Source organism: Gobio gobio, assembly GCF_949357685.1.
Source record: "Gobio gobio genome assembly, chromosome: 2".
NCBI classification, from domain to species: Eukaryota; Metazoa; Chordata; class Actinopteri; order Cypriniformes; family Gobionidae; genus Gobio; species Gobio gobio.
The window spans coordinates 61,913,073-61,932,651 of record NC_137098.1 but is presented as its reverse complement, the minus strand read 5'-3'; the positions used below and the strand labels follow the sequence as shown (position 1 = coordinate 61,932,651).

The 19,579-nt window shown below is 38.0% G+C and overlaps 1 protein-coding gene across 2 annotated transcripts; it reads right to left on the bottom strand.

The window, feature by feature from the left end:
* Positions 1–246: 246 nt before the first annotated feature.
* mus81 (MUS81 structure-specific endonuclease subunit) lies at positions 247–17,732 on the bottom strand. Of its 2 annotated transcripts, none has more exons than XM_079809012.1 (17): positions 17,660–17,732; positions 17,244–17,408; positions 15,217–15,346; positions 15,013–15,119; positions 14,830–14,946; positions 14,632–14,712; positions 14,457–14,545; positions 14,205–14,378; positions 6,019–6,204; positions 5,760–5,887; positions 5,237–5,349; positions 4,096–4,215; positions 3,927–4,022; positions 3,688–3,816; positions 1,538–1,641; positions 1,161–1,244; positions 247–440 (listed from the first exon to the last, which is right to left on the bottom strand). In XM_079809012.1, exons 2-17 carry the CDS (start codon positions 17,379–17,381, stop codon positions 374–376), a joined length of 1,863 nt encoding a protein of 620 aa, XP_079665138.1. In that variant the 5' UTR covers positions 17,382–17,408; positions 17,660–17,732; the 3' UTR covers positions 247–373. The 2 variants fall into 2 exon arrangements, with proteins under 2 accessions (XP_079665138.1, XP_079665139.1); XM_079809013.1 differs by having other exon boundaries at positions 250–440; positions 15,024–15,119; positions 17,660–17,704.
* Between the last annotated feature and the right edge of the window lie 1,847 nt (positions 17,733–19,579).

Below are 19,579 nucleotides of genomic sequence, written 5' to 3'. Positions count from 1 at the left end.
CAATCTCCTGGAAGGCAGAGCAGCTGTTACCTCTACACTCTTTACCAAACACTGAAGTCACCCACCTGCCCCATACAGCCAGTCCCAATCCATTGCACCAATGCCCTCTTGCAATTCTCCCCTTCATTTTAATGCATATTTTGCCTTTTTGAAACCATATGCTTCAGTGCGTAACGCTTAGGCACAGCAAGTTTCCAATTTTTGTTTTGAAACAACTGAACAGCAACAATAAAATGCAATACTCTTGAGGGCTTAGAAAAACAAATGTATGCCTTTATTACTTTAGACATTATTCGAGTCAACAAACAGAAAAAATATAATACAATGATTAAACTGAAGTGCACCACACATTTGTGTTTTTGGGTGAAAAAGTCTATGATAGAGGTCCATGCGTACAGTAAAGCTGATATATAGTGCGGCTCAAGGCTGGTCCAAGATTCCTGTAATAATAATAATAAATACATATAAATCATAATATATCAACCAAAAAATATCATGATGATAATAATGTCTCTGCTCACCAAGGCTGCATTTATTTGATCAAAAATACAGGAAAAACAGTAATATTGTGAAATATTATTACAATTTAAAATAATTTTTTTTTTAATGTAATTTATTCCTGTAGTCAAAGCTGAATTTTCAGCTGCTCAAGAAATATTTACTATCATTAACAATGTTGAAAATAGTTGCGGTACTTAATATTTTTTCAGGTTTTGATTAGAAAGACTACTTTTAATTTAAAAAAATACTTTCACTTTAGAGAGAGAGAACTAAAGTCAGAAATATTCTTATCTTGTCTGAATGTAGGTACAAAATGTACAAAGCTTTATTATTATATATATATTTTTTTTAATTATCATCAATTATTTTCTTGTTATTTCTTGATTATAAAATGTATTCATGTAATTGTTTACTGACTATTGAATTTTTTCTTCCATTGCTTATGTAATAGCAATGCTTTGGCAATACTGTACAAGTCATGCCAATAAAGCTTGTTTGAATTTGAGAGACAGAGAGAGAGAGAGACAGAGAGAGAGAGAGAGAGAGAGAGAGAAAAGAGAGAGAGAGAGAGAGAGAGAGAGAGAGAGAGAGAGAAGAGAGAGAGATCTAGCAAAACACTAGATTCTAGTGTCTTTGCAATCATTAAAAACAAAACAAACCTTTTGAGTTTTCCATATTTGATAGATGAAAGAAGCTTCTCTTTTTCCGTTTCATTGGAGCATTGATCATATGCTTGCAATAAACTAGAGAAAGAAAGAATGGTTTAAAAATAAAGAAAAACAGAAGACGAGCAAAGCCAAGAGATGGGGCAAAAATGATTAACAGGTCAAATGACATGACCTTATATCATCCCCATGAGCTTGAGTTACCAAGCAATTGTTAAGCATTTTTAATTTATACAGTCAGTAAATGTCTGTGATAGTAGAATGTAAATGAGTGATTTGAAGATAGCGGCGTAATTTAATGAGCGAGTGTCTGTGATAGTGGAATGTAAATGAGTTTTAATGTGTTTGTGTTAGTAGAGAGCGAGTCACACCTGCTGACTGTGCTGTAGTGTTCAAGAACAGCGGCCGCTTTATCACCAGACACTCCACTGATCTGCATAAGCTGGCGAGCAAATACTTCCCGCACCGTCTGACACTGGGTTTGCGTGAGAGAGAGAGAGATCTGGATTAGACATTTTTACAATACAATACATTACAATAAGGTCCCGTTTGTTAAAATGAATGCATTAACTAACAATGGTTTCCATCCAAAGTTGGGAATTTAACTCGTACGAAAAACTTGAATATCCCACAACACATTTGTGAATAAAGCAGCGTCTCCATCCCATGTGTTCAAGAGAACAAAATCGTCACTTCCTTGGAAATTGGCGAAAAAAAGGAGGTTGCTGCAATCAGGGAGGGAACTGTGGCCCTTTTTCCTCCATCATAAATGACTTTGATTTGCAGACGAAACGCAATAAACACTGTCATGTTATCTTGCGATCGGATGCTGGTGTTTGTGATGTTTTGAGTAGCTTTATGCCATTGTTTAAAGCGAATTTGTTTTACCAAAATAAACAAGCTCAAAACACTCTTCCTGAAAAACTTTTACTGCTTTTCTATAGCATTAGGCCTCAAATGTCATATATATTTTTTATTTTATTTAAAGAAACCAAACTAAAGTAAAAATATGCATGGTATTATAATGTTTTTGTAATTGTGCCTTTGAACGATTACATAATTGTGGCATCCGTAATTGTAATCCCGATTCGATTAATTGTGCAGCCCTAGTAAATGTTGAAATTAACATTAAGATAAAAAAAGTATTTATTATTGTTAGTTCATGTTAACTAATGTGGTTATCTTACATGAACAATCCACTATAAAGTGTAACCAAAAAACTGTAAAATATACATTTTCTAAATTTCATGTCTAAATTCACTCAAGCGTCACAATACTGGTTTTAGTTTTTAGTGTTATATTTTTATTTTAGGATAGATTTTTAATATTGCCATTTATCATATTGGTAATATTTTTATTTTTAAAGAGGTGGTTAATTGCCCCTTTTTACAAGATCTAAAATAAGTCTCTGATGTCCCCAGAGTGTGTATGTGAAGGTCAAAATACCCCACAGAGCATGTTCAAGTTGTCACTTTTTGAGGGTGAGCAAAAACGTGCCATTTTTGTGTCCCTTTAAATGCAAATGAGTTGCTGCTAATGGGGCGGAGCTTCAAGAACTCCGGCTAGCAGCTCTGATGACCTCATGCAGACAGGCAATGAAACTGTTCAGCCTTTTATGTTCAAACCGGAGTCGGACAATGATGGAGAGACTCAAGAAGAAGTGATAACATGTAGAAAGCAACAGGACGTTCCTGAATGGTTAGCTGATGAATTTATGTAGCTGGTGTGGAGTTAATTATCTTCAAGTCATTGATTAGCATATTCTGTCATGATAATCTCACCCCCCTTGTTGCGTGTTCCTGGGGGTGGGGTTTATGTAAATGTCAGGGTTAGTGACGTCACTTCTGTAGTCCCTACCAGCCGTTTGTTGTAGTCCTTAAAAAGCTAATTTGTTAAAAAGTAAATATCTCCTTTTTGCTTTGAACTTTGAGCGTCGAAACTTTTCAGATGTTGTTTATGCTCAAACAGCAACATTACATACTAACTAAAGTTAAAAAAGTGAAATCATAATCAACCACCCCTTTAATATCAGTGTAATATATCAATATCAGTTTTAAAGGAGCACTCCACTTTTTTTGAAAATAGGCTCATTTTCCAACTCCCCTCGAGTTAAACAGTTGAGTTTTACCGTTTTCTAATCCATTCAGCCGATCTCCGGGTCTGGCGGTAACACCTTTAGCATAGCTTAGCATAGATCATTGAATCTGATTAGACCGTTAGCATCTCGCTCAAAAATGACCAAAGACTTTCGATATTTTTCCTATGAAATGAAAGTAAAAATCAATAATATAAATATTATTATTATAAGTGTGAAACAAAAAATAATTTTAAATTAATCAAAAAAGCATGATTTCATCTCTTAAATGTCTTAGTGTGTGTTTTGGTCATAATTTAGACATTTTTTCACTTTTAAACTCAACTGTTTAACTCTAGGGGAGCTGGAAAATGAGCCTATTTTCAAAAAAAGTGGAGTGTTCCTTTGATATAAACACAGAAGCCCATTGATTTGTTTTCACATTACCTTGTTCTTAACAGCCCCATAGTTAAATTCTGTGAAGGCCATGAGAGAACAGGAGAGGTTGGCCGTTTGCTCCGTCTCATCTTCTCGATCACCCTCCAGTTCTCTGGAGCGACAGAATAATGTGCAATTCTGAGGATAAAAAAAAACAATTGGAAGTAAAGCACATAATACACACACACAAAAAACCTCGACATAAAAGTGATTTACATATGCTGCATTGATTGGGCTTTAAAACAAACCTGGTAGAGTTTCTGGAGGTATCTGGTCATGATGGTGAGGTAAGCAGCAGACTCTTTCACATCCTGTACACGCTTCACAAAGAAGCCGTCAACCACCTGCAGTAATACACATACAATCACATCATCCTCCTCCACTATTGCGTTCCTGTCTTCAGGGCCTGCTGTATACCTGTGTATTGACTATAGCCTGTTGTAATGTACTCTCAGGTAAACTGAGATGAGCCGCCGCCGACCCACACTCCTCCACTAGATAAATGGGCTTACGCAGACCACACCTCTTCAGACGAAACTAAGAATGAGAAGGCAACAGGAAAATAATGGAACATGTATTAGGAAAGTCACAAATCTGTAGGATTGTTCATTAAAAGATTGCAATCTCGATTCAAACACAGACATGATCTTATTCCTAAATGACGACCAGCTTTAACAAGTCTGATCACAGCATTCAGATCTGCATTGGCGCCGCTGAGCCAAAGAAGTTGTAATGTAGAGGTATTAAAACAGCTTCACATACGCAGAGTATCGTCTTACAATACTTCAAACTATCAAAGAAGTTCTGGGATAAAAGTTTATGGTTCAGATATAAACACTGGTGTGTACCATAGCGGAAAATAAATAAATAAATAACCCTTGAAAGTAACTTGATGCCTCAAAAAAAGATAGCATGAATTACAACAATCACATCAGTAGGTGGCGACAAAAAACAAAAAATCGTGATTCTCAATTTATCCAGAATCATGCAGCCTTATTTTTCAATTTTATCTAGAAAGCAGATGAATATGAAGGACCGAACCTCCATCATTTGCTTCATTGGTCACTACAAAACATTTCGACATCGACACGAATCATTGGAAATAACTTGTAACTCTCCAGTTGATCTGCCACATCCGATCTCTATTGCTATACGTGAGCTCTCAACCAATGACGCACTGGAGCTACGCAAGGACCGCCTCCCTCATTTCCACGTTGCACATGGAAATATTAACATAAATACATGTATAAATAAATAATAAAATAAATATATGGGGGAATATATATAAATACATATAAAAATAAATTAACTCAAACAAAAATATATGAAAAATAAATTACAATAAATAAATAACATTTAAAATGAATGAATTAAATTTAAATTACAAAAAAAACAAAAAAAAAAACAAGCTTTTTTTTTAATCTACAAAAATATATTTATTTGTTTATTTTCAATTTCTGCAGGTTTGGTCCTCCATTGATAAATGTTAAAGGGAGAAATGCAATTCAAGGTTTTTCACTTTCATAACTTTTTTATTTTTTGTGGTCATGGTTCAAACCTTCTGCTCTCTGAAGCGTCCATCTATGATGCTTCCACACAGATCATCCATCCTCTTCCTCTCAATGATGTAGTCAAGCACTAGCTCTTTTCCCACTGGCGGACGCAGCTGCCCTGGAGGAAGACAAATAGCTTTTATATATGTAATCAATTATTATTATTATTGTTATTTCAAAAACCTTTATGGATTAAACTATTAAAACGGTGGTTCTCAACCAAGGGGGGTCTCAATAAGTATATAAATTGACTTGTATATTGTCAATATGTATTAAAGCACTAAAAAAATGAACGTACAACTTAGTTTACTAAATCATTTTTGTATATACTAGAACATAAGTACTAGAGGTACATATAAGCTTAGACAAGAGGGCCTTTGGATATTGTCTGTATAACCACTGTATAAAAATGACTTCATTTGATCTATGAAACTTTTCTTGTGCCTTTCTTCTGAGAAGAGCAACACTGCCACCTGCTGGTTATTAACTAGTCCTGCATCTCAGTAAAGCATGGCAAAGTTGACCTACCAGGAACAGGTGTCACTTTCTCACGTGCCACCCAAAGGAAGTCCCCTACATTCAGTTTCCTGATGTCAAAGGTCACAGCATTCCTTTGCAATTCCTTAGCCAATTCTTGTTTGCGACCACTGCTTCCCCTGTTGAGTTCACAATGTCACTAATATAATTCCATAAACAATGCACTAAACAAACTTGAAATAAAATTATATTGTTATAATTACAAAAAAGTTAAGTTGTACCACACACACACACAATCTTTTTATCTTACCCAGTTGTCTCGATGAAGTCGACGCACAACACAATGTCATAAGAGCCAGGTGGAAGATGCCAACACATTGCTGTTCTCCCCGTCTCTAAGGTTTGGGATTTTCCTTTGGCATCTGACTCAGAGGTAAGACCTCTGGCCTGGTTTACAGAAAGAGCTGTAGCAGGCCTTTCTGAAGACTTGCTGGACCTTTAAGCGAAGGAAGGTTTATACAGTTAATATGCTACAATCAGGGCATTAAACTATTCTGCTCACTAGCCATTGTGGCTAGTCGTTTTTCACTAGTTACTAGCCACTCAGCATTTTCCCAGGCCACAATTTTGACATTGATACCAAGGGGAAAAACTGCCATATAGATATTTTAATATTATCTTAGCAGGTTTATTAGGCTGCTGTCACTTTAAGACCTAACTCACAGATCCATTACACTGTTACACATGCGTTTTCTTTGTTTACATTCACTTAAGACATAACTGACTGTGTTTACATGAATACTAGCCAAGACCGGCATTTTGACATTATTTTGTATGTATTCGACTGTTTAAGCGGTGAAAAAGAACAAAATTTAGTACAGAGGCACGGCTTTATGTGCATGCACTTTGGGTGTGTGAACAAAATCTGCGGGAATGAGTAAAAATATGTGCAATACGTGCAATCCCATGCTATAGTTCAACCGCTGTAACACCAGCAACATTAACTTTTGTGTGTAACTCCTGTCGGAGAGATGAGAGAGGGAGAGAAAGCGCAGCTGGTATAGTGTATCTATTCGGCAGGAAATGAGTCTTGGAAGCGTTTCAGATATTTTAGTATCGATATGCATCAAAAAATCTATACTTTGGACAACATTGGTTTATTCAGATGCCTTTTTAAAAGACTACAATTGAAAAAAATGATATATTATCTATACCAGGGTTCCTCAAATCTTACCCTGGAGGTCCAATGCGCTGCAGAGTTTAGCTCCAACCCTAATCAAACTCACCTACCTGTAGTTTTCTAATGAACCTGAAGACATTGATTAGCAGTTCAGGTGTGTTTGATTAGGGTTGGAGCTAAACTCTGCAGCGCATTGGACCTCCAGGGTAAGATTTGAGGAACCCTGATCTATACAATTCTACCTACCAAAGTGGCTAGTAGGAGTGACTGTTAGGGTGCGTTCACACTTGTCATGTTTGGTTCGATTAAAACGAACCCTGGTGCGATTGCTCGGTTAGTGCGGTTCATTTGAACATATGTGAACGCTGCGATACGAACCCTGGTGCGCACCAAACAAGCGGACCGAGACCGCTAAAAAAAAGATGGGTCTCGGTCCGCTTCCAAACAAACTATGGTGCGGTTCGATTGATATATGAACACAACACGGACCAAAGACATGTAAACGAACCAAAAACAGGACGTGATGTCACAAGATGCAACGGTACAAGTCAGCTGATTTGACGACGCGGAAAGATCGGTGTATCCAAAATGAGTAGAGGGCAAACGTGGAGCAACGAGGAGGTAAAGCGCCTCATCAATATATGCAGATCTTTGTTTCTGCATACAACGGAGGAAATCCTGCTGCTGTTTTGAATGTTTTGAACATTTTATGAGCTCTTTGGGAGTTCTCAGCTGGTAAAAATAAAACCATGCATAAAATGATGGCGTCCAGCACACAGCATTGTTGTGAATGTTCGGTAAGCAGCTCCGTCGCGAAATATACGTCATAAAAGCCGACCAATCAGGTTGTGACCGTATTCCAATGCCTTTGGTTCGGTAACTTTAGGTTTGCTGTTAAAAATGCCAGTGTGAACACTAAGCGGACCAGGACTATTTGTTTTGTTTTTTGGTCCCGACCAAACGAACCGAACTACAAGTGTGAACGCACCCTTACATGCCACTGGTGAAATACACCCGCATTTGGTGGGTTGGCGGGTGTTAATGTCATGCCCTGGCTACAATCAACATGCATTTCAGGATGCTTTCACACTTGGTTCGATTGTCTGGACCGAACCAGAGTTCGATTGCCCCCCCCTCTGCAGGACAGCGGCCCTCCAGGACAGAGTTTGGAGACCCCTGCTGTAAGCCATCAAGGTTGCAAAATAGACACACACACAAACACACATAGGGAAATAAGAGACTGGTGAAACTTTAACAGAGAAATGTGAAAATATGTGAAAGAAAATCAATGAATCAAATAAAACAATGGGTAACAAAATGCTTTCCATTTGTTCTCTTTCTAATGCAATGTTCAGGTTTGACTGTATTATAAAGTAAAACTGGCACTTCAAATTACCATTTAAACCAACCAACCAAACAAAAAACTTGACACAAATAGTCTTTGAGAATCTGTTACTATATATTAAATGGTAATTTCAAGTGTGCGTGTTTTTGTTTGTATAAGTGTGTGTGTGTGTGTGTGTGTGTGTGTGTGTGTGTGTGTGTGTGTGTGTGTGTGTGTGTGTGTGTGTGTGTGTGTGTGTGTGTGTGTGTGTGAGAGTTTTTTTGTCTGTTTTGCACTCTTGATGTTTTAAAGATTCACCCCTTCACTGTTGAGTCCTTTTTTCTGCATCCTGGCTGATTTGTAGATTGTATGTACAAAAAAACTCAGTATTTTCATATTTCTTCCAATTTCCCATTCATTTCCTATGGGGGTCATTTTTGACCTAAAGGTCCTGAGTGTGACTATTTTTTTTTTACGACCACTTTGACTTTTCAAATCCTGTCCTTTTTTGGTGTGTTCATATACCAAGTACCAATAAAGTCACCAAGTTTCGGACCATTCCGATGAAGCTACGTTTTTTTTATTTTTTTTATAAAATGCTTCGGGTCAGAGGGTTAAGTGGACTCGGGTACGTTTCGCAGGTGTGCACCCAAGTTCACTGAAGACAGCGTTCACATCGTCCAAACGAACCGAACTCTGACGTCAATCATACCCGGGTGCACACCAAAACTGCTAGTGTGAAAGCACCCTCAGACATAAGACAGAAAACAAATACTGTAAAGTCAGCATGAAACTGAAGTGGTGATAGTATTTCTCTTCCCTATTGTGACGTATATCCGAGTGAAGTGGCTTCTCGAACAAGAAAAAAAAGTTGAGGGCGGGACTTTTGGTTGTGATTTGGACAGGTTGTTCCGCCCTCACACCAAACGTCATCAGAGTAGAGAAGGATGTTGTGCAAGAAGGACGGGAATTAAAGACTTTTTCATTTATGGATTTCAAAATATATTTTCTTCATTCCAGAATCGATATTAATTAATGAAATTGCTTTATTTTAGTCCTTGCTTAAATACGAGGTGGACAGAAGTTACCCACTTTTGTTCCAACAGAGGCTGAAATGTGTTGTTATTTATGCGTCAATGACGTAATATCCCTTTCAAGGGGACGAGAGAAAGCGATGCGAGATGTGAGAATCGCATCACAAAGTCAATTGCAATCAATTGCAGTGTTTCCCATACATTGATTTATTTGTGGCCCCCCGCCACAAACAGATTTAAACTGTTCTGAAAACGGTTTTGGTGGGATGTGTGTGAGAAACAATGTATTCTTCAATAGCGATGTCTCAATTCCTGAATATTAATAATATAGTAATGAATGCAATGAAAAGCCCTTCACTACTCACATATACTTTGCATCAGATATGAAATCAAGAGAAGAAATCGCAATTCTTAAAAATCGCAATACATGTCGTATCGCCGCCTAAGTATCGTGACAGTATCAAATCAGGAGGTGTATCGTCCCATCTCTACTAAATACTACAATATTCCATAAAAAAGCAAGAATTGTTTAATTTGAATACTGGGGCCTGTACCATGATGGTAGTTTAACAAACTCAGGGTTACAGGATTAGTTTCGAGTTGACAAAACCAAACCAATCTATTTAGGCTTTGTTGGTCCCATAATAGAACATTATATAGAAACTGTGTCTATTCCTCGTTTAGTGAGGTCAAACATTAAATCTACTGTAGGATCTAGGAAAAATCTAATTGTGATTAAACCAGAAAATCTCAATATTAGTGAACAAAAACTATTTCTAAAACTAGGTCTTCTAAACATTAGATCGCTCACACCTAAGGCGGTTATTGTAAATGAAATGGTCACAGATAATAGTTTCGATGTACTTTGCCTTACTGAAACCTGGCTTAAGCCAAATGATTATTTCGGTCTAAATGAGTCTACTCCGCCAGGATACTGTTATAAGCATGAGCCCCGTCTGATTGGTCGTGGCGGCGGTGTTGCAACAATATATAGAGATATTCTTAATGTTACCCAGAAAACAGGTCACAGGTTTAATTCATTTGAAGTACTAGTGCTAAATGTCACGCTATTAGATGTAAGAAAGAAATCTGTATTATCTCTAGCCTTAGCTACTGTATATAGACCTCCAGGGCCCTATGCTGCTTTCCTAAAAGAGTTTGCAGACTTTCTCTCAGATCTATTGGTCAACGTCGATAAAGCATTAATTGTTGGAGATTTTAACATACACGTAGATAACACAAATTACGCGTTAGGGGCTGCGTTTACAGATCTATTAAATTCCTTTGGGGTCAAGCAAAACGTCACTGGTCCCACTCATCGTCTTAATCACACACTAGATTTAATTATATCACATGGAACCAACCCAACCGATATAGATATTATACCACAAAGTGATGATGTCACTGACCATTACATGGTAACTTGCATACTGCGTACTGCTGAAATCTGTCATGTTGCGCCACGTTATCGACCAGGCAGAACAATCCTTCCAACCACTATAGATAGATTCTCAAATACCTTACCTGATCTGGCTCAGCTGCTAAGTGAACCCAAACAAACAGATGAACTAGAGGAAATGACTAGCAGTATGAGCACCATTTTCTCTAGTACATTAGAAATTGTAGCACCAATTAGATTAAAAAAGGTTAGAGAGAAAACTAAAGCACCATGGTACAACAGTGCTACACATGTTATCAAGAGAGAAACTCGTAACTTAGAGCGTAAATGGAAACATACTAATTTAGAGGTCTTTAGAATCGCATGGAAAGAAAGTATGTCACGTTATAAAAAGGCCCTAAAAGCAGCCAGGGCTGAGCATCTCCGCAAACTAATAGAAAATAACCAAAATAACCCAAGGTTTTTATTTAACACTGTGGCTAGACTAACAAATAAACAAGCATCGCCTGAACAAAATATTCCGTTACAGTTTAGTAGTAATGATTTTATGAACTTCTTCGCTGACAAAATAGAAAGCATCAGAAACAAAATTGTAAATGTACAATCATTAATGATGTCTTATGATTCAACCGCAATTATCGCCCCTCAAGAACTACTACACCGCTTTACAACCATAGGACAGGAAGAGCTAAATAAACTTATCATTGCATCTAAACCAACAACATGTTTATTAGATCCAATACCCACTAAACTACTGAAAGAGTTGTTACCTGTAGTGGAAGAGCCTCTTCTCAATATTATTAACTCGTCTTTATCTTTAGGTCATGTTCCAAGAATATTCAAGTTGGCAGTCATAAAGCCTCTCATTAAGAAGCCACAATTAGATCATAATAACCTAGCAAATTACAGACCAATATCAAATCTTCCATTCATGTCTAAAATACTAGAAAAAGTTGTGTCCGCTCAATTGTGCTCTTTCTTGCAAGAAAATGATATCTATGAAAAATTTCAATCAGGATTCAGGCAGCATCATAGCACAGAAACTGCACTCGTTAAAATCACAAATGATTTACTTCTAGCTTCTGACCAAGGCTGTATCTCAATACTAGTTCTACTTGATCTTAGTGCTGCGTTCGATACTATAGATCATAAAATACTATTAGATCGACTTCAAAATTACACTGGTGTTCAGGGACAGGCATTAAACTGGTTTAGATCGTATTTATCAGACCGCTACCATTTTGTCTGTCTAAATGGGGAAAAATCAAAGATAACATCAGTAGACTATGGGGTGCCGCAAGGATCCGTGCTAGGCCCTCTGCTATTCTCAATATATATGCTGCCACTTGGTAATATTATAAGAAAACATGGAATTAATTTCCACTGTTATGCTGATGACACTCAATTATATATTTCATCACGACCAGATGAAAACGCTAAATTATCTAAACTGACAGCGTGTGTTGATGATATTAAACACTGGATGACGTGTAATTTTCTGCTATTAAATTCAGATAAAACGGAGGTGTTACTTATTGGTCCAAAAAATTGCCCACAAAACCTCTCACAATACAACTTTAACTTGGAAGGATGTCCTGTCGCTTTATCCACTACAGTAAGAGACCTGGGTGTTATATTAGACCGCAACTTATCTTTCGAAAGTCATATTTCATATGTTACAAAAACGGCATTTTTCCACCTTAGAAACATTGCCAAGCTACGTAACATGCTATCTATTTCTGATGCAGAAAAGTTAGTTCATGCATTCATGACCTCGAGACTAGATTACTGTAATGCTTTATTAGCTGGTTGTCCTGCATCATCGATAAACAAACTGCAGTTAGTCCAAAACGCAGCTGCTAGAGTGCTTACTAGGTCAAGAAAATATGATCATATAACACCAATTTTATCATCCCTACACTGGTTACCTATTAAGTTCCGTATCAATTACAAAGTATTGCTACTGACCTATAAAGCCCTAAATGGGTTAGCTCCAGTGTATTTAACTGATCTTTTATCGCCCTACAATCCATCGCGCTCTTTAAGATCACTAAACTCGAGGCTTCTGGTCATTCCTAGGATATCCAAGTCCACTAAAGGAGGGAGGGCTTTTTCACATTTAGCTCCTAAACTCTGGAATAGTCTTCCGGATATTGTTCGAGGTTCAGACACGCTGTCCCAGTTTAAAACTAGATTAAAGACGCATCTCTTTAGCCAAGCATTCACATTATAATTAAGTTTTATACTACAGTTAAATCGCACCAACAGCATTAATATTCTGAACAGCAGCTATGCTAATTATTTCCCATCTGCTTTTCTGTTGTTATCTCGGGACACTAGTCCCGAGGTAACTAGTTCGTCAGCTCCAGTTTGTATCCAGCCTCTGATGGAGACTTCAGCTGCCCCGACACCTGTGATGAGACGACTCGACGCCTGTGAAGAGACGACTCAACGCCAGCGTTGTTATGGCCTAAAATAATACATGATTGATTAACTTATCCTAACATTTTTTCTTTAACATTCTCTTTTCTAACATTTTTCAATGTACATTTATGAAATGCACTTTCTGTGAAGCTGCTTTGAAACAATGTGTATTGTGAAAAGCGCTATACAAATAAATTTGAATTGAATTGAATTGAATGATGCTGATCATCAGCTTTCTCTGTCAACTCAGGCTTTGATCCTGAGTTTAGGAGTTTAGCTGTGACATCAGCAGTGAACAGCCAATCACACGCTGTGGATCAGTAAAACTGAGATTCACTTCTCGTGAGAGAAACAGTGAGATTAATTTCTCTCTTCTGCAGAATATACATGATTGAAAAATATTAAGAATTTAAACAAATTTACACAGCAAGAAGAAAAGAGCTGTCTTTAAAAGAGGACAACTTAAAGAAAATATTCACTACGTCAATGCAAGTAAAAGTTAGTTTAGTTGATATATAGAGAATTGAGTAATTTAGTCATTTTTATAGCTTTATTTATTGATTTTAAAGCTTATTTGTATGACCTTTGTATAGGCTATTTATATTAATTTTAACAAAGTGCCTATTAATGATTGATTAACTAAAATGATACATGTGTAATTGAATACGGGTATAATAATTACATAAATGATATCTAAATCATTCAAAATTATTATTATTATAAATAAGCATTGTTAAAAGCCAGACACTTTAGTCTTTAAAAACCATTTGCTATTTAATTTGGAGTAGAAACAGGGGGAGTGACTTTATTGCATCAGAGGCGTGTCACTTTGCTCACAGCTGATTGGTCCAATTTCAGTTTGATCTCTTATCCAGAACATAACCTGTCCTGGAGCAGGTTAGCCGTGGAGCATAAGTTACTATGGAGATGATCACTGCTAAAAGCCAAACCACTTTAATGGTACCTAAAACCCAGGATTAGCACAAACTAAGCTTAAACATATCTGGCTAGCCAGCTAAACTGGCTTCATGGTATAGGCCCTTGATGACTTTTGCTACTCAAAATAGCCTGATATGATCTAAAACTTTAACACATGTCCTTGCACTTGCGCAAAAGCCAACTTGCTTGTACCCACCAACTCTCTTTCTCTTCCTGCTCCTCCTCCTCCTCCAAAGTCAGGTCTACAACATCTGGTCCATCTTGAGAGTTTTCTTCTTCACTCTTTCGCTCCGCGTGTTCTTTAGTCACCCCAGTCTCTTCAGAATCCAGCCTCTCGGCTAGAGCCAGACCCTGGTCAGTCAATGAATACCTGAATACCCGGAAACAAGAGAGAGATGAGGATTAACCCAACTCAAGTTAAAGCTGGGATTGGGTTTACAGATCTCACCTGGCAGGATTGTGCGTCTTCACCAAAAGTTCCTTCTGAATGAGCGTGCTCACCGAGGACCACGCAGTGTACTTGCTACCAAGATCAGGCTACATGTAGAGGGGAAAGACACACTTAGGCTACAGGCAGCGGTAATAGCGGTAAGTCTTTTGTAGAAGTGTGTTGTGGGCCTCACCACGGTGAAGGACTTATCACACAAGGGCTGTGCCTCAGTTTGTAGTTCATTCCTAAACATGAAGCCTTTACTGCCAGGCATCTAGAAAACAGGAGTAAAATCACATTCATTCTCTCCATAGGGAAAGTCATTTTTAACGATAACTTGTGAACTATACTATACTGCAAAACAACATGACAATAAATGAGCTTGTTTTACCTGTGTGTGTCTATAAAGAGTGAGCAGTACAGCGTAACCTCCAGACCTCTTCTGCGGCACATACTCTCTCTTTTTCCTAGTCCCCTTCTCCTTTCTTTCTTCTGCTTGTGTTCGTTTCTGCATGAAATGAGCTATTAGTCTTCTATGATAAGTAACCACAACTCATGTCATCCTTAAACCGACCATATGTTCACCCAAGTTTCCGGAAGGTTTCTTCCGAGGTTCTTCCACCTGTTTGGAGGAAGCCATATTGCTTGTATGGTTAGCCAAGTGGATTGGAGCATCAGAACCTTTCAGGAAAAAGAACAGAAGACTGTAAACATGACGCCGATAGATTAGAGAAAGACTCAGGGAACATCTACGCCTGCTCTACATTGAAGTCCGCACCGTTTTCCCGATAATGCTTCTGGAGTCGCTCGTCCAAAATCTTGCAGATCCCGTCGCCGAAATTCTGCAGGATCTTCGCCTCTTTTCCGTTTTTTAGTGGGAGAGGATATTTTTTCAAAGAGTTTATGGCCTGCGAAAAAGCACAATATTGCAGTTGTTTAATCAGTTTAGTATATTCGAATGAGATCATTTCCATGTTTACTGTCAGGTAAATCCAACATTTGAAATAGACCTTATTCGGAGCAGCACTAGGACAGATATGAAAGCGAGGCTGTGACAGGGTTGCCAAGTCTGTGGTTTTCCCGCAGAATTGGGCTACTTTTAAACTGTTGCCACGGGTTGATTTTTGTAAAAATGAATCCATATGAATTGAGCGGTTTGGTCCAAATTTTCTGAAGAGACTCAATCGCATTATATGATGAATAGATTTATTTTAAGCTTTAATTTATATACAAACATTCATCAACTCACACATCAGTTGTGGTAAACGGAAGCTCAAGCATGATCGCTTGATGTGTGAGAACCAATGAGGTTCATTCTTGTGTTACGCATCACATTTGAGCTTCAGCAAGAACCAATGAGGTTCATTCTTGTGTTACGCATCACATTTGAGCTTCAGCAAGAACCAATGAGGTTCATTCTCGTGTTACGCATCACATTTGAGCTTCAGCAAGAACCAATGAGGTTCATTGTTGTGTTACGCATCACGTTTGAGCTTCAGCAAGAACCAATGAGGTTCATTCTTGTGTTACGCATCACATTTGAGCTTCAGCAAGAACCAATGAGGTTCATTGTTGTGTTACGCATCACGTTTGAGCTTCAGCAAGAACCAATGAGGTTCATTGTTGTGTTACGCATCACGTTCAAGCTTCTGTAGGAACCAATGAGGTTCATTCTTGTGTTACGCATCACATTTGACCTTCAGCGAGAATCAATGAGGTTGATTGTTGTGTTACGCATCACGTTTGAGCTTCAGCAAGAACCAATGAGGTTCATTCTTGTGTTCCGCATCACGTTTGAGCTTCAGCAAGAACCAATGAGGTTCATTGTTGTGTTACGCATCACGTTTGAGCTTCAGCAAGAACCAATGAGGTTCATTGTTGTGTTACGCATCACGTTCAAGCTTCTGTAGGAACCAATGTGGTTCATTCTCGGGTTACACATCACGTTCAAGCTTCTGCAAGAACCAATGAGGTTTGTTCTCGCGTGTCAAGCAGGTTCGGTTGAGCTTCTGTTTATGTTCGCTGATCACTGTTTATGTAAATAAAAGCCTAAATTCAATCTGTTCATCATATAAAAAGTGATCGAGTCTCTTCAGAAAACCTGGACTAAACCGGCGCTCGATCTCTTTGTGCACTTTTTGAAGCGTCAAAGTTGTAGTTGTGTAGCTGTCAATGGAGGGAGAGCAATCTCTCAGATTTCATTAAAAATATCTTCATTTGCGTTCTGAAGATGAACGAAAGTCTTACGGGTTTGGAAAGACATGAGGGTGAGTAAATGATGACTAATGCTGCCTTCACATGCAATCGCAAGTTTTCTACTTCCGACTTCTGAAGTCGTGATTACGACCTCATCGCATTTAAATTGTGGCTTGACCAATTTTTGTGTTCATGTCCAATTTTTTAACTAGGAAACTAGTATAACTCCAATAGCACGTGAAGGCGGCATAACCCTTTAAGTTTTGTTGTGAAGGAGGGACACTGTGTTTGCTGTGTTTAAATGATCACTACGATGTAGTAGCTTTCAATTTGCATAACAGTGCCTGTAAAATATGTATTTTAGGTATTTTCAATGGTATCCGCTGTAAAAACCTGTATAAAACTCCTAGATCACTTATAATTTTCCTCAGCTCATATATTTATTGTCAGAAGTTTTTTGGAAAGATGTTTTGCAGTGTATCGTCAGCAGTAACAGCACAGCCCACTGAAGAACTGCATGTCTATCAGTCCCTCTCACAGCCTCGCTTTCATTCCTGTTAAAGACCGTGGCTGTGAATAAGTTTCATTAACTCCAACACATTCGCTCACCTTCTGATACACATACTGCGTCTTCATGCCCTTCTCTTTGGCTTGGTCCCGTAGCTCCGTTAACCACTGCAGGAACAGAGGGTTCGGGCACGACGGCAACGGCCGCTTTCGACCCAAACACACCTGACCCACCGGCATATTAACATCCAACAGGCAATTCACATCCTACAAGAAGTTAAACACATTCAAGTTGCTTAAATGTTTGTAATGCAACCGCGTTATACAAGATTGGATAAACAGCGAAGACACCAAAGCGGTTACAATAACTGAAATGTATATGCACGAATACTAAAACCTAAACGAGCATCTGAACGCTTGCAGCCGATGTGCAGACTATGTTAAATGCTAGCTAGAGTGTTTATCTTTTAAAATGCATGTAAATTATTATTTTATATTGACTGCGATTCTTTATTTACCTAGTTTAGTTGCCCCACTGTTTCCCCGCCTGTGTTTTCGAAAGTACTGCGTCATTTCCGTCCGACGATACACGAGTAGCGCCACTCAAAGGGTTGATGGTGCATTTTAGTCAAGCACAAAATGTAGAAACATAACATAGTGCAGGGGTTTTCAAACTTTATGATACCAAGGACCCCCAAATATGACGAAATATTTATGAGGGACCCCCTTCTTAAAATCCATCTATATATTTTTTATAATTTTTATTTTAAACTGTTAGATAAATAGTAAGTGTGACATTATACATACAACATATGTTTCCCAATGTAAATTGCCTATACTGAAGAAGAACATTTTCAATTAAAAATTATTTGTATAAGCAACTTTCACAATAAATGTAAGCAGCTTACGTACTGCGTTAAGAATACAACACCAGTGAGCGAGATAAAGAGGACTATAGTGAGAAAAACTCACTAGAAAGATACAAGCACAACATATACAATACTGGAAAGTATACGGCAAGAAAGGAGAGAACCATTTAGAAAGGAAACAGTTAGATTGTTCAGTAGACTTTATCCATTTTTTCTTTGTCTTTTTAATCTCTGAAATTTTCTAGGGACCCCTTAGAACCTTCTGGAGGACCCCGGGGGTCCCCGGACCCCAGTTTGAAAACCCCTGACATAGTGCATGATCATTTATTTCACAATATGGTTGGAAGATGTTTAGGTCGGTGAACGTTTCACAGTATTATACAACTACAGTACATAACTTAAAGGGATAGTTCACCCAAAAATGTAAAAAATGTTGAAAGTCGTTCCAAACCTGTATGAGTTTCTTTCTTCTGCTGAACACAAAAGAAGATTTAGAAAAAAGAAATATGGGTAACCAAACAGTTTCTGGTCACCATTGACTTCCACAGTAGGGGGAAAAAAACATTATGGAAGTCAATGGGCACCATCTGTTTGGTCACATTCTTCAAAATATCATCTTTTGAGTTCAGGGAAAGAAAATCAAACAGGTTTGGAACAACGTGAGGGTGAGTAATGCTGCCTTCACGTGCTATCGGAATTATCGTAAATAGTTTCCTAGTTTAAAAAAATTGGACATGAACGCCCCCTCAAGTGAAAATTTTAATGGGATGCGCTCGTAATCTAGAATAGAAATCTAGACGCACCCTAGTGGCAGCAAATGTAATTTCGGGTTGGCTAGCAACTCTCCGTTGGCTTGCGAGCTTGAAGAACCAAACTGAAGGCCAATCACATCGTGTATAGAGTGGGTGGGCGGGCTTAAAGGGATAGTTCACCCAAAAATGAAAATTAGCCCATAATTTACTCACCCTCAAGTCATCCTAGGTGTATATGAAATTCTTCTTTCAGACGAATAAAATCTGAGTTATATTACAAAAGTCCAGGCTAATCCAAGCATTAGAATTGGATTTATAGTTGCTCTGTTTTTGAAGTCCATAAAAAGTGCATCTGTCCGTCAGATAACGTGCTCCACGCGGCTCTGGGGTGTTAAAGGACAACTTCGGTGAAAAATGAACCTGGGGTAATTAACACATGGTTACCGAGTAGATCGTTCTCTGGGATGCGTTTTAATGAAAATCGAATGTAAAGAGTTTTATCTCTAACAGATTAGCTTATAACGCTAGTCTATGGGGCACAGAATAAATAAAATTAAATCGCTAGTTAATACCACTAACAAGGCTCAAAATAGCCTCAGACTAACACGGTCGCATAATGAGGGTCCCTACATGCAAACCGAAGCTTTGAGAACTTTGTAAGTGTACAAACAGTTTAATAAGAAGATACTTTATAAAGACAGTACATTACGCGTATACAGACAGGAGCCATCTTGGAAAACAGTCTCGACAAGTCGAGCCACGAACACTGTGCTAAGTGATGAACTGTGACTTGGAATCTCATATGGTCAATTGTTTC